General features: G+C 42.5%; 1 protein-coding gene across 2 annotated transcripts in view; it reads right to left on the bottom strand.

The window, feature by feature from the left end:
• WDR70 (WD repeat domain 70) overlaps positions 1–13,863 on the bottom strand; it is a 258,843-nt gene that overhangs the window by 218,200 nt on the left and 26,780 nt on the right. For both annotated transcript variants that reach the window (XM_030567828.1, XM_030567829.1), the window contains exon 5: positions 10,223–10,418. In XM_030567828.1, coding sequence (XP_030423688.1) covers positions 10,223–10,418 — 196 coding nt within the window. The remainder of the gene's footprint in view (positions 1–10,222; positions 10,419–13,863) is intronic.

Consider the following 13,863-nt stretch of genomic DNA (forward strand, 5'->3'; position numbering starts at 1 on the left):
CACAGTTGTGTGTGAAAGTCTTTTTTTAAAGCCTACTACCGTTACTCATAACTCTCATGATTACTATAACTGATAATTTGGAGCACCGTTTCTCAAACTGGGGGTCCCACTCCAAAAGTGGGTTGCAAGGCTCTTGTAGGGCGGTTGTGAGAGATCACAAAAAATAGGGCTACACATGTCTGGGTTTTCCCAGACACGACTTCTCTTTCTGGTCCTTGCTCGTCCTTTTTCCTTGCCTTCAGCAGCAGTGCAGAAGTAAGGGTGGCATAGTGTGACTTAGTTCTGCAGGGATCTGCACTGGTGCTGGAAAAGTTACATTCGGTACCAAGAGTCTTCAGGATCCATGGGGAAGTAGATGTAAATAATATATTCTAATAAATTGAGAGTTTAGGTCTAAAATGTATATGGCAAATATGACATACACAAGAAAACCCCACAACCAAACAGCCAACCAGCACCATTAGCATGGATCCAGCACGGACAGATCCCCAATAACTGGTACCATCACATGCTGTCTTGTGGAATTTACTTCCAATAACAATACTAAAAAGTCTGTGATCTCTGCCTTGACTAACTATACACCACTGATATGTTTCAACCACCTAGTTTATACTCATGCATTATATGATCACTGTCCATAAAATAAAGTGTCTGCAAAACATTCAAATCCAACAGCACTGATTCAATGTACTTTAAGGCAGAACACTCAGTAATAATAGGTGATCAATGTCCTAGCAAATTACCATACAAATGAAGAGTGAAAAGTTTCCAGTCATAGTCAGTAATGGCCAAAATGTATTCCCGTCTACTGAAACTGTTCAATAGGGTATGCAAATCAGTTGGGTAGTCTTGGACCAGTTCTCACTTGAAAACCTTCCACCACATTTGATATTAATAAACACTACTATTGACAGTCTCCATTGACAAACTAATCTGTCACGGAGAAATAATTACCCTCCCACTACTACAGGTCGCCAGTCAGGTCAGGTTTGAGGCAGGGTACTATGGTGAAGCCAGCATTAGAATTGGTCATGTTAGTCTGAGCGGGGAAAATGACAACACACTTCAAATATGTAGAAGATTGTTATAAAAAGGATGGTGATTGTTGTCCATGTTCACTGTGAGGAGGGCAAGATGTAATTGTCTTAGTATGCAGCATGAGACACTTGGCTTGGATATTAAGAAAAACTTTTTAACTGCAAGGGTAGTAAAGTTCTAGAATTGGCTTCCAAGGGAGGTTGGGGAGACCCTACCATTGGAGATTAGACAAACACTTGTCAGGGATGGTCTAGGTCAAGGGTCGGCAACCTGGGCTTCCAGAGCTGTATGCGGCTCTTTGGCTACCTCCTGGAGGGCAGCCATTTTTTGAGGGGGTGTGAGGTGCAGGCTCTGGCCAGGAGGTACTCACTACAGGCACCTCCCGACCAGTAGCACAGGAGGGCTCAGGCAGGCTGCCTGCCTGTCCTGGCCCCACGTTCCTGGAAGCGGCTGGCTGCTGGCATGTCTCTGCACGCCCCTTGGAGGGAGGGAGGTAGCGGGTCTCCATGCACTGCCTGCGCCTACAAGCACTGCCCCCGCAGCTGTGAAGATGGTGCTGGGGGTGGGGATAGTGCATGGAGCTGCTCCCCCCGCCGGGGAGCACAGAGAAGTGCCAGCAGCCAGCTGCTTCCGGGAGCAGCGTGGGGCCAGGGCAGGCAGGCAGCTTGCCTGAGCCCTGCTGCGCTGCCAGCTGGGAGCTGCCAGTGGTAAACGCCTCCCAGCCAGAGCCTGCACCTCCCACCTCTTCTAATACGCAACCCCCATCCCAGGTCAGAATCCCATCCTGCAGCCAAACTCCATCCCAGACCCCGCTCCTCCTCCTGTACCCCAATTCCCTGCCCCAGTCCAGAGTCCCCTCCTGTTTATATTCAAATGGTTCATTACCAAGGCAACTGTTGTCTATCAACAAAACTCTTGGAATTTCTTGCGAAAAGGAAGGGGATGTGCTCTGTCTGTACTGTGGAACTAGTATGTTCCAATGCTCAACAATTAGAAATAAAATATATCAGATAAAAATGACAACCAAAAAGTGAAAGAAGACAAACAATGAGAATTTCAAAATGATTGGACTGAGTCTCACACTTTTATAGAGAGTTCAGCTAGACTCCTGGTCATTTGCAACAAGAAACTATCCAACAATAAGAAATCAAACCTAGAAAGACATTTAGAAAAGAAACATTGGACGTTTGCTGAAACCTATCCAGCTAGTGATACAAGGAAAAAAGCAGTAGAGGAGCTCCAACGCAAGATGTACGTTTGCTAAATGGATAGAGGTGCCAAGTGGAACCACTACTGCTAGCTTTGTGGCAGCTCTAGAAATCGTCAAACGGGGGAAGCCATTCACAGATGGAGAATATGTGAAAGAATGTTTCATTAAAACATCCAAGCACCTCTTTGGCAATATTAAAAACAAAGATTAAATAGTTAAGAAAATTAGAGAAATGCCATTATCTGCGAAGACTGTAACGGACAGAAGTATTAAGATGGCCATAAATAGCGCAACGCTCTGGGCGGCGGGGCTGCGAGCTCCTGGGGCAGCGCAGCTGCAGAGCCCGGCCTGACCTGGTGCTCTGTGCTGCGCGGTGGCGTGAATGGCGCCAGCCTGTCCTGGTGCTCTGGGCAGCGTGGCTCTAGCGCCAACAGCGCTCCAGGCAGCATGGTAAGGGGACGGGGGCGTGGATAGGGGTTGGGGCAGTCAGAGGGCATGGAACAGGGGGGTTGAATGGGGGCGAGGTCCTGAGGGGGGACAGTCAGGAAGGAGGGGGAGTTGGATGGGGTAATGGGGGGCAGTCAGGGGAAAGGGACCAAGGGAGTGGATGGGCCAGTGGTCTGGGGGGGGGGCATGTTAGAAAACAGGGGGGTTGGATGGGACAGAAGTCTGGGGGAGGCATCAGGGGGTGAAAAGTGTGTGGGGGGAAAATAAGGGGTAGGGGCTGAGCCATGCCTGGCTGTTTGGGGAGGTACAGACTCCCCTAACCGACCTGTCATACAATTTCCAAAACCCAATGCGACCTTCAGGCTAAAAAAAATTTTGCCCGCTCCGGTCTACCAGATACATACAGTCAATTGAAGAAATACGCATGTAAGCCTCTCTCAATCCTTGGTTCAATGTACTTCTGTGAACAAGTGTTTTCCAACATGAATTTCATCAAAAACAAACTGAGGAGGCAACTGCAAGATATTAGTCTTGAGTCCTGCTTGAAAAATGAAAATCACGGCATATTCACCGAACACTAAGCAACTCTCTAAAGATGTCCAACAGCAGAAGTTGCATTAAAAGTAGTGGTGAGTAGCAATAACTTTAATATGTTCAATTATTATTATTTAATAAATTCTAATTCTACAAGTAGCTTTGCATGTGATGCAGCTCTCAAAATACTTTGGTCAAAGACAAAAGCAAAAAGATGGCTCTTCTCTGAAAGGTTGCCAACCCCAGGTCTAGGTATACACTTAATTGTTCCTCAGCATGGGGGATAGACTACACGACCTTTCAAGCCCTACATTTCTATGACTGATGCATTTGCTGTATCAATTCTATGAACAGTTAGAAGACTTGAAACTCCATGGCTGAAATTTACACTTTGTCAAGGAAGCAATCAGCTTCCTAGAGGGACAAAAATGTAAAAAAAAAAAAAAATTTGTCCTTCAGCGGAGTCACATCAGCATAAAAATGTTATAGCAGAACAGAGAATTGGGCCCATAATCTGTTTTAGAAACAAAGAGCATATTCCTGAACCAATCCTTTCATTTAACATCTCATAGCACTTCCCCTATAACTCCCTCCAGGCTAAGGTATAATCAGGAAAAAGGGATCAGGGAGTTCTCATAACATCAACACCTGCTTTTCTTGCGGCTCAGAGGATCTTACTGTGATCACCAATCGATCAACAGGAAATCAGGAACGTGCAGATGTTTCCTTATTCCTTTCACAGGAAAGAAAATAGCTAAATTCAGGCACAGCAGTAATGGGAGGCTCTGGACCCCAAAGGCCTCTGGCATCCATGTTGACACAAAATTTTCCCAGTTACAAATTAACTGTTTAGACTGAAAACCCACAAGTCTCATTTCTGCTTATTCTCAAATCTAATGTAGACTTTTTTTTTTTTTTTTTTAAATTATTGTCTTTACTTCAGACAAACTTAAATCACATCCGCCTGCTGTTACTTCTAGGTCTGAAACTTTTCATTCTGGGTCTTCTAAACTGAGTTCCCAGTTGCTGCCTTCCCCACCTCCCACTTTCTCCCCACACCAGCAATCAGATGTAGTTATTTCATTTACAGTCATCCAAACAGATATAAATCAATACAGAGCAACCATGTAAGGACATTTCTAGAAAGTCAGCCTGTCAACCAGAAAACAAGAAAGCCACTGAGAAAGGTCACATTTGAACAGTAAAGTCAGATGGTTCAGCACATTGTTTCCACTTTGGCATTCTTAAGGGATTTACAGTACCTCAGCAAGAATTTAACTGAGCAAGTATCCCATTTCCCTATGGAGAAGAAAGTGAAAAGATATGGTCTTCAGAACTCAAAATCCACATATCAAGGCAGTTTTGCATGTAAGTCTGTCACAAGTTCCGACACATCTCAGCAACAGTTTGTGTCAGCTACCAAATGTATATTATTTATTGCACACTTATATTTATGACTTATATTTATTGCATGCTTCATCCCCAAAGATTTAAACGTATATATGTAAAGCACTAAGGAAATATAGCATCTTTAATGGAGGGCAACAGAACTGGCATATAGCAGTGGGAAGTCAGGGAGTCTTGTTACAACATGATGCCAATCTGTAGTGAGTACATTGTTCTACCTCACTATTTATATTCCCTACACCACTGTAATGAAGGTTCTGTTTATACCACAAATTGGAAGAGTAGGGTAAATGAGACCCTTGATTCACATGTAGTTAATAAAATGAAATACTCTTCTTACAATATAAATGGCAAGGCACTCGTGCCTAGCACCCTGTCCACACTATATTTGTTGTTCCTAATACATTTCCAATATAGTTTTCTTGCCCAACAGGGAGATGGGTTTTCTGTGGACAATAATAATCTATAAAACTATTATATAGACAATTACTGTTGCATCTTTAGCATTATTTCATAACACTGTTAAAGTTTCAACCACAGTGATAACATAGGCTAAAATCAATGTTGAGCCTTTGGTGTCCTGTTCAAGGTGTGGCTTATATTATATATTAACCTGAATTTCACGAAGAAGGGACCCTACCTTTCCAGTGTTTTCACTCTAATGTGCACCAATATATTTCTCTTGCTTGTCAGTATGTTTTCGCCCACCTCTCCCCCATAAAGATAACAATTTATATGAAGTATTGCATCACACAATAATCAGCTAGCTGCGCAAAACCACAGCTCTTGGGTCATCCAATCTGCTCTTGGCAGAGCTACTATCTAGATCTTTCAAACCAAGATCTTACTTAACTCTTTAAAAAAAAAATCCTATATATTCAGGCTAAGCATGCCATTAATCACAAAAGAAGATAAGTCCAGACTATGTATGGGGCTACAAGCCAAGATCTCTCAAACTGCAACTGCTACTTTGGCACTGGCTTACTACTTTGGTCTTGGGCAGATCATCTCTAAATACGGATAATAGTAATACTTAAACAAGAGCATGGAATAATTAGGTAAAGCTTATGCAATGTTTCGAAGATGGAAATCATAGAAACATAGAATATTAGGGTTCGAAGGGACTTTAGGAGGTCATCTAGTCCAGCCCCCTGCTCAAAGCAGGACCACTCCCAATTAAATCATCCCAGCCAGTGCTTTGTCAAGCCAGGCCTTAAAAACCTCTAAAGATGAAGATTCCACCACCCCTAGGTAACCCATTCCAGTGCTTCACCACCCTCCTAATGAAATAGTGTTTCCTAATATTCAACTTAGACCTCCTCTACTGCAACTTGAGACCATTGCTCCTTGTGTTGAGTATTGTCCTTGACGCAGATCTGTAAGAATTTTTGCAAGATTCCCTCTATTGTAGCAGTATATACAAACTGCCACCAAAAATCAACTGGAAGTAGCATTCCAGACATTTTAAATTTAAAATTTATTTTTAATTCCTTCTCAGACAGACCCACTACGCTACATCCCCTCAGCATGGCACCACAACCACAATAGAAGTATCAGTTGCCTACTCATTTGAAAAAACAAAGAGATAAATATTGAGTTTATAGCCCATAAAAGCTAATGCTCACATGAATTTGTTAGTCTCTAAGGTGACAGAAGGACTCCTCATTCTTTTTACTTTCCGTTTTATTCACACCTCTGTTGTGATTTAAAAAAATAAAAAGGGTGATGGAAAAGAAAGACACTAAGATGCAGACACGTATGGGGGAAGTGGAATAATTAAGGAAAGGAGTATTTATAAAGGTAAATTTCTTCTGTTATACATTAGTGAAATAGGAGACATGAGGTTTAAATTTGGTTTTAGTTGGCCATGTATAAAAACATGATTTAAAGTTTATACTATTTTAATTTAATTTAGTATACACTGAAATCTTTATAGAGCTTCTAGCAGCAGAGCTAATTCCCCTGGGATTAGATATTCTTGCAGGACTTGACTTCCCAAGCCCAGCTGTTTTGCTATGTGTGGCTTCAACTATTCAGTGCTACAAAGCAGTTACAAGCTTCAGAAGAGCTGACAGCAGAGCTGAAGGGTTTGGGTGTGTGGAACTGCTTTCTCGCTCTGTCCTAGAGGAGGGGAGGGGGTTGTTTGGTTTGGGGTTGTTTGTTTGTTTTTGGAGAGGAGGATGGGGACAATCCCACGAGCACCATGATTTAGAAGACATTCCAACAACCCTCCAAAGTAAGATCAGAACGAGCACAGTTTTTGAAATTTACTGTTTTTCAGTGGTTACCAGTACAATGTTACCAACTATCAATACAGGTCTGTCACATCATAGGCGGGGGTTCCATTCCGCGGTTATTGCGTAAAGGGAAAACTGCATATAGTCAAAACCCCAAGCCCTTTAAATTCCGCCCGCAGCTCCGGCTGCAGAGCCGGGGGGGAGGGGGGGGCATTTAAAGGGCTGGTGGAGCCCTTTAAATGCCCCCCCCCCCGGTCCCGCCGCCGGAGCTGTGGATGGGATTTAAAGGGCTCCCCCCCCGCCGGCCAGAACTGTGGGCAGGATTTAAAGGGCTCTGCCAGGCTTCCCGACACGGTACAGAGCCCGATGGAGCCCTTTACATGCCCCCGGGTCCCATTGCCGGAGCTGCGGGTGATATTTAAAGGCCCCCCCCCCCGTCCGGCTGCCAGAGCTGTGGGCGGGATTTAAAGGGTTCCGCCGGGCTTCTCGCCGCAGTGGGGAGCCCGGAGGAGCCCTTTAAATGCTGCCTGCAGCTTTGGCAGCCGGGCTGGGGCTGGTATTTAAATGGCCCAAAGCTCCACGGTGGCTGGAGCCTCGGGCCCTTTAGTTCGCCCCAGGGGCTTCCAGCCACCTCTGCAGCTGGGAGCCCCCTGAGTGATTTAAAGGCCCTGGGACTCCCAGCCACAGCTGGTGCCTCAGGACCTTTAAATCTTGAGGCCACGCCTCTTCTACTTGAGGCCACGCCCCCCCAGACTCCAAGTCTTTTAGCGTAAAGCTGAAATCGCGCATATTAAATGCGCGTAAGTTGCAAGAGACCTGTATACATGTTTTGTCAGGTTTCTTCTTTGTGAAACTGTTAATTTATTTTTTCTTAACATGATTAGAACCTGATACATACCATAATGTGTGTTCAGTCTCACGCTAGGGTTCCTTGCAGTTCACAACTTGTTGTTCATATTCCAAGACTGCACAGAAGTAAACTAGTTTTTCCTCAATGTAAAAAAAACACTAATAGTTTAACAGACAGTAAATATAATTCTACATATCTTTTGGCTCATGTGTTTAAAGATGAAATTCTTTGTTAAAGGCCTAAATTTTTCAGATTTTCTAAGGGCTCGAAGAAGCATCAAATCAAGAAGAAAATGGCAAAAGGAGATGACTTCATAGCACTTTCTCTATCAACTGAAATCTGCTAGTATGGAGCAGTATGTCCAGTGGGATGACTCTCTCCACATCATTCAACCTCAAAGACAAGGGGATTCCCAATATAGGTCGACAATGAATCTGAAGTTAACTTAAGGCAGTTCTGTATCAGCATGGAGCTACCACAGCAAGAGGAGATTTTACAGGCAGCCACCAACAAGGGACCCATGGAAGCATTTCTTCTCTCCCATGTGGGCAGGGAAGATGTTCAGAGGGGATAAAAATACACAGATCTGGCACTCAGAACATGAGATCCACAGTTTAGGAAGCATAACAATCTCTGTTAGCAAAAATTAAGCTAGCTGTAACCTTAACGCAAAATTTATAAAAACAAAAATTATATAAAACAAATAAAAAAAACTATGTAAAAATTTATTTTTCAATCTTATATAAATAATACAATATATAAACTCAAAAATAAAAAAAAACCCAAAATATCAAAATAACCTATGTATAACCAAAATGCAGCTATTATTTTCCACACTGTATCTCTTAATTATACCCTTAATTTTAAAAAAACTCCTCCCAAACCTTAGGTCACAGTTTACTGGCCTTTTCTGTACAATTGTCAAATAAATTATTCTCTCTCTTTTCTTCCTATGTATTATTTAGGTAATAATGCAATGTACAAAATGTCTCTGTAATACTATAACTAAAAACTCTGCTGCCCATACAAAAAACTAGTATCTATCTCTCCAGCTTAATCACAAATTGTGTGATGGGCCTGACAATCTGTGCTTATCAGGCCCGAAGGGGGGACTGTAAAAGTTACTGGTAGCCCCCCTTAACAGCTTACAAGCAGCCAGTAGGGGAAAGCAGAAGCCTCACGTACACAGTAGCCTGAACTTTTAAACTGTCTCCCCTTATCAGTTTTGAGGCAGTTGAAGCTGGCTCTTAGCCGGTTTTTGCTGAGCAGGTTGCAGAAGTACGGGATCTGGCAACCACCAATCAAGTGTTAACACGGCAAGGGTCTTTGTCTAAACATGTATAAAAAGTTTGTAAATTTGTATAAAACAAAGGTTTTTGTACCAAGGTACAAGTCTCTCCTTTCTTCTGCAAAATAAAGCAACCTTTCCTTATCCCTGTCTGGCTGTCAATGGTTCTCAGCTAGGCGGACCCAACATTTCGGTAAGACAAACAATAGTAAAGATAAATAGATTGAGAAGTGATTTTGCAGTTATTAGTTGCTTTCAATGTGTTACTCATCACCTTCATATTATGGAAACAACTAAAAATAAAACCATTGAACTTAGCATGTGAATTTTTCTTTCCTGCAATAGTGTCCTAGTTTGTCCCTTTATAATAATGACATTACAGAAGATCTCTCTTCAAAAAACAGAAAAATATTTTATCCCATGGTAGGGGAGGGAGATATTAAAAATCTCTCAAACCAGTGTTGAGAGAAAGGGATTCTGGAATACAAAACTGCACATTTATCAATAGGAAGCAAACAATTTTCAATAACTTTTAAGTCAGGACAACTGTATGATAGTCCTTTCGAGACGTGAAACATAAATCCAATCCTTAGGTAATTCCCCCTCCCTCCCCATCTATTACTTACACACACACACACACAACGGGATTGTACTGCTGGGTTGTTCTGGAATACTGACATTGCTGTGTGTATGTTTAAAGCATTCAAAGCTGCGTTTTTTTTACTACAGAAAAAGAAGAAGATTACCAAATCCATGTTAACAGCTACTAGAAAAATAAAAAATCTTATACCTACAAACAGCAGCAGCACCATTTAAGCCAGTGGCTCTCAACCTTTGAAGACTACTGTACCCCTTTCAGGAGTCTGATTTGTCTTGTGTACTCCAAGTTTCACCTCACTTAAAAACTACTTACTTACAAAATCAGACATAAAAATACAAAAGTTTCACAGCATACTATTACTGAAAAATCGCTTACTTTCTCATTTTCCTTGTATGAAATTTTAGTTTGCACTGACTCTGCTAGTGCTTTTTATGTAGCCTGTTGTAAAACTAGGCAAATATCTAGATGAGTTGATGTACCCCCTGGAAGACTTCTGTGTACCCTGGTTGAGAACCACTGATTTAAGCTGTACAGAAAGAATAGTTACATGTGAAGATCTGAACGCATACTGAAACATTTATGCCTTCTTTAGGAAGAACCCAATACTTACATTATCTTCCTCTTGCATGTCGTCATCGTCGTCGTCATCATCACTGTCCTTATAACCTGGTGGAAGTGGTGGCCCAATAAATTCATCATCCTCCTCCTCCTCCTCCGCTGGTCCTTGAATGGAAGTTTGGCATGGCAAAGGAGGACCAATTAATTCTTCATTTGACCCATCTTCACTTTCACTACTTTCTGCCTCTCTGTATGGAAGAATTGTAAAAACGGTTATTTAAGTAACATGCAGCATTTCTATAGTGGTTTTCAGAAGCATTCAGCATTGGCCTAACTTTGCTCTCATTGAAGTCAACGGCAAACTTCTAACTTCAATGGGAGCAGAGACAGGTCCACCACAATCTTCAAAGCAATTTACCAAACTAATAGATACTATAGTGACAGGCACAGTGCAAGAACCATGGGAGAACAGAATACCGTTGTGAAGTAGATAGGTAGGTAGGTATGGTGAAATCTGTGCTAAAGCTGCCAATCAAGGGATCACTGCACAGGAGAATAGAAAAAAAAAGTTAGATTATGTTTCAATTAATGGTGGTATATTTAATATGCTTTCAATGTCCACAGTCACAGACAGCAGTACTTAATCATATATCACTTTAGGGTCTGATTCTCCAGTGCCTTGCACTTTGTGCAGGCATTATACACCTGTGTAAAGCAGGAATAAATCAAAATGGCAATGTTTCAGACTCATTGTGCACAGGTGGAAAGTGAACTACACAAGGGAAAAAGCAATAGAGAATAAGGCAGAGAACATGCAAAATACAGTATAAACTTTACAACCCTTAAAACTTAAACAGAGGAGATCATGCACTTTAGACCAAATAATTAATCTCCACTGTAATTTCCTAATATAGCCTCTGGAGTATAAAGCTCATGTGCTATTACCATTTCACAAAGGGAATATCTATTGAAGTCCACAGGAATTGTGCATACACACATCATTTAATCTCTAAAATTTTTGAAAAGTAAAACTGCACCACAATTACTGGTCACAGAGAAGGGACTAAAAATAAATGCTCTTGTGCTCCCTCTGCTGGCTCTACAAAAACAGTTAGCCACTTCACAGTTGTGCTAACAGCAGCTATTATACCATTGCAAAAAAAATAAAATAAATTAAGTACTGTGTGTAAAAAATTGTGTTAATTGTAAAATTAATACTCCCAATAAAGTTCTTTTTTTTTCTTTTTTTAAATCAGAGGTCCGTATCAAGTTCAAGGTCCCCACTGTATGTTCGGTAACATTCAAACATCAGAAGAGAGAGCCCCTGCCCTAGAAAGCTTATAATTTAACAGGTCTGTTTTGAACAAAAACAGTGAGCAGAATACAATAAATACAAATATTTCAACTAGGGCTGGCGATTAATCACAGTTAACCCATGTGATTAACTCTAAAAAATTAGCCGTGATTAATCACAATTTTAATTGCACTGTTAAACAATACCAATTGAAATTTATTAAGTATTTTGAATATTCTTCTACATTTTCAAATATATTGATTTCAATTACAACACAGTATACAAAGCAATGTTCACTTTGTATTGTTATTTTTTATTGCAAATATTTGCACTGTAAAAATGGCAAACAAGAAATAATATTTTTCAATTCACTTCATACAAATACTGTAGTGCAATCTCTTTATCGTGAAGGCACAACGTACAAATTTAGATTTTTTTTGTTACATAACTGCACTCAAAAACAAAACAATGTAAAACTTTAGAACCTACAAATTCACTCAGTCCTACTTCTTGTTCAGCCAATTGCTAAGACAAACAAGTTTGTTAACATTTACAAGACATAATGCTGTCCACTTCTTGCTTACAAATGTCATCTGAAAAGTGAGGACAGGCATTCACATGGCATTTTTGTAGCCAGCATTGCAAGGTCTTTACGTGTCAGATATGCTAAACATTCATATGCCCCTTCATTCTGCAGCCACCATTCTAGAGGACATACTTCCATGCTGATGATGCTTATTTAAAAAATAATGCATTAATTAAATTTGTGGCTAAACTTCTTGGGGGAGAATTGTACGCCTCCTACTTATTTCACCCGCATTCTGCCATATATTTCATGTTATAGCAGTCTCCGATGATGATCCAGGACATGTTGTTCATTTTAAGAACACTTTCATGGCAATTTGCAAAACACAAAGAAGATATCAATGTGAGATTTCTAAAGATAGCTACATCATTCAAGATTTAAGAATCTGAAGTGCCTTTCAAAATCTGAGAGGGATGAGGTACAGAGCATGCTTTCAGAAGTCTCAAAAGAGCAACATTCTGATGCGGAAACTACATAACCTGAACCACCAAAAAAGAAAATCAACCTTCTGCTGGTGGCAGTTGACTGACTCCAGTGATGAAAATGAACATGCGTCGGTCCGCACTGCTTTGGGTGGTTATCAAGCAGAACCCATTATCAGCATGTCCTCTCGAATGGTGGCTGAAGCATGAAGGAAAAAACGGTTACCCACCTTTAGGTAACTGTTGTTCTTCGAGATGTGTTGTTCATGTCCATTCAAAGTAGGTATGCGCACGCTGCGTGCATGCTAGATGGAAGATTTTCCCCTAGCAGCGTCCGTAGGGTCAGCTCAGGCACCCCCTGGAGTGGCGCCGCCATGGCGCCCTATAAAGGGGCCTGCCGACTCTCCACCCCCTCAGTTCCTTCTTGCTGGCACTCCGACAGAGCGGCAGGAGGGTGGGTGTTGGAATGGACATGAACAACACATCTTGAAGAACAACAGTTACTAAAAGGTGGGCAACCGTTTTTTCTTCTTCGAGTGGTTGTTCATGTCCATTCAAAGTAGGTGACTCACAGGCCTAACCTTAGGAGGTGGGATCGGAGACCACTGCTGACTGGAGTACTGCGCGACCGGAGGCTGCATCATCCCAAGCTTGGTGCGTAATGGCATAGTAAGACGAGAACGTGTGGATGGAGGACTACGTGGCCGCTCTACAAATCTCCCGAGTCGGAACCTGAGCCAGGAATGCTGTCGAGGAGGCCTGCACCCTAGTGGAGTGGGCCGTGACCAGAGGGACAGGGGTCTTCACTACACGGTAGCATTCCCGGATGCAGGTCGTGATCCACGAAGAGATTCGTTGAGAGGAGACTGGTAGCCCCTTCATCCTCTCTGCCACTGCGATGAAGAGCTGGGTTGAGTGTCTGAATGGCTTGGTACGCTCTATGTAAAAAGCCAAGGCCCTGCGGACATCCAGGGAATGTAGCCTCCGCTCTTCGCTGGAGGCGTGTGGTTTCGGGTAAAACACCGGGAGAAAGCTATCTTGGCCCATGTAGAACTGTGAAACGACCTTGGGTAGGAAAGCCGGATGAGGTCTAAGTTGGACCTTGCCCTTGCAGAAGACTGTGTACGGGGGCTCAGATGTTAACGCTGAAGCTCCGACACCTGTCGGGCCGAGGTGATGGCCACCAGGAAGGCAGTCTTATATGACAAGTACAGCAGGGAGCACGAGGCCAGAGGCTCAAAGGGAGGCCCTGAGAGCACGGAGAGGACCAGGTTCAGGTCCCAAGCAGGGGTCAGCTGACGCACATGCGGGAAGAGCTTGTCCATACTCTTGAGGAAACGCCCAACCAGTGGGTTCGCAAACAGTGAGGTACCCCCCTCACCCGGATGAAA

This window comes from Gopherus evgoodei, chromosome 6 (assembly GCF_007399415.2).
Source record: "Gopherus evgoodei ecotype Sinaloan lineage chromosome 6, rGopEvg1_v1.p, whole genome shotgun sequence".
NCBI classification, from domain to species: domain Eukaryota; kingdom Metazoa; phylum Chordata; order Testudines; family Testudinidae; genus Gopherus; species Gopherus evgoodei.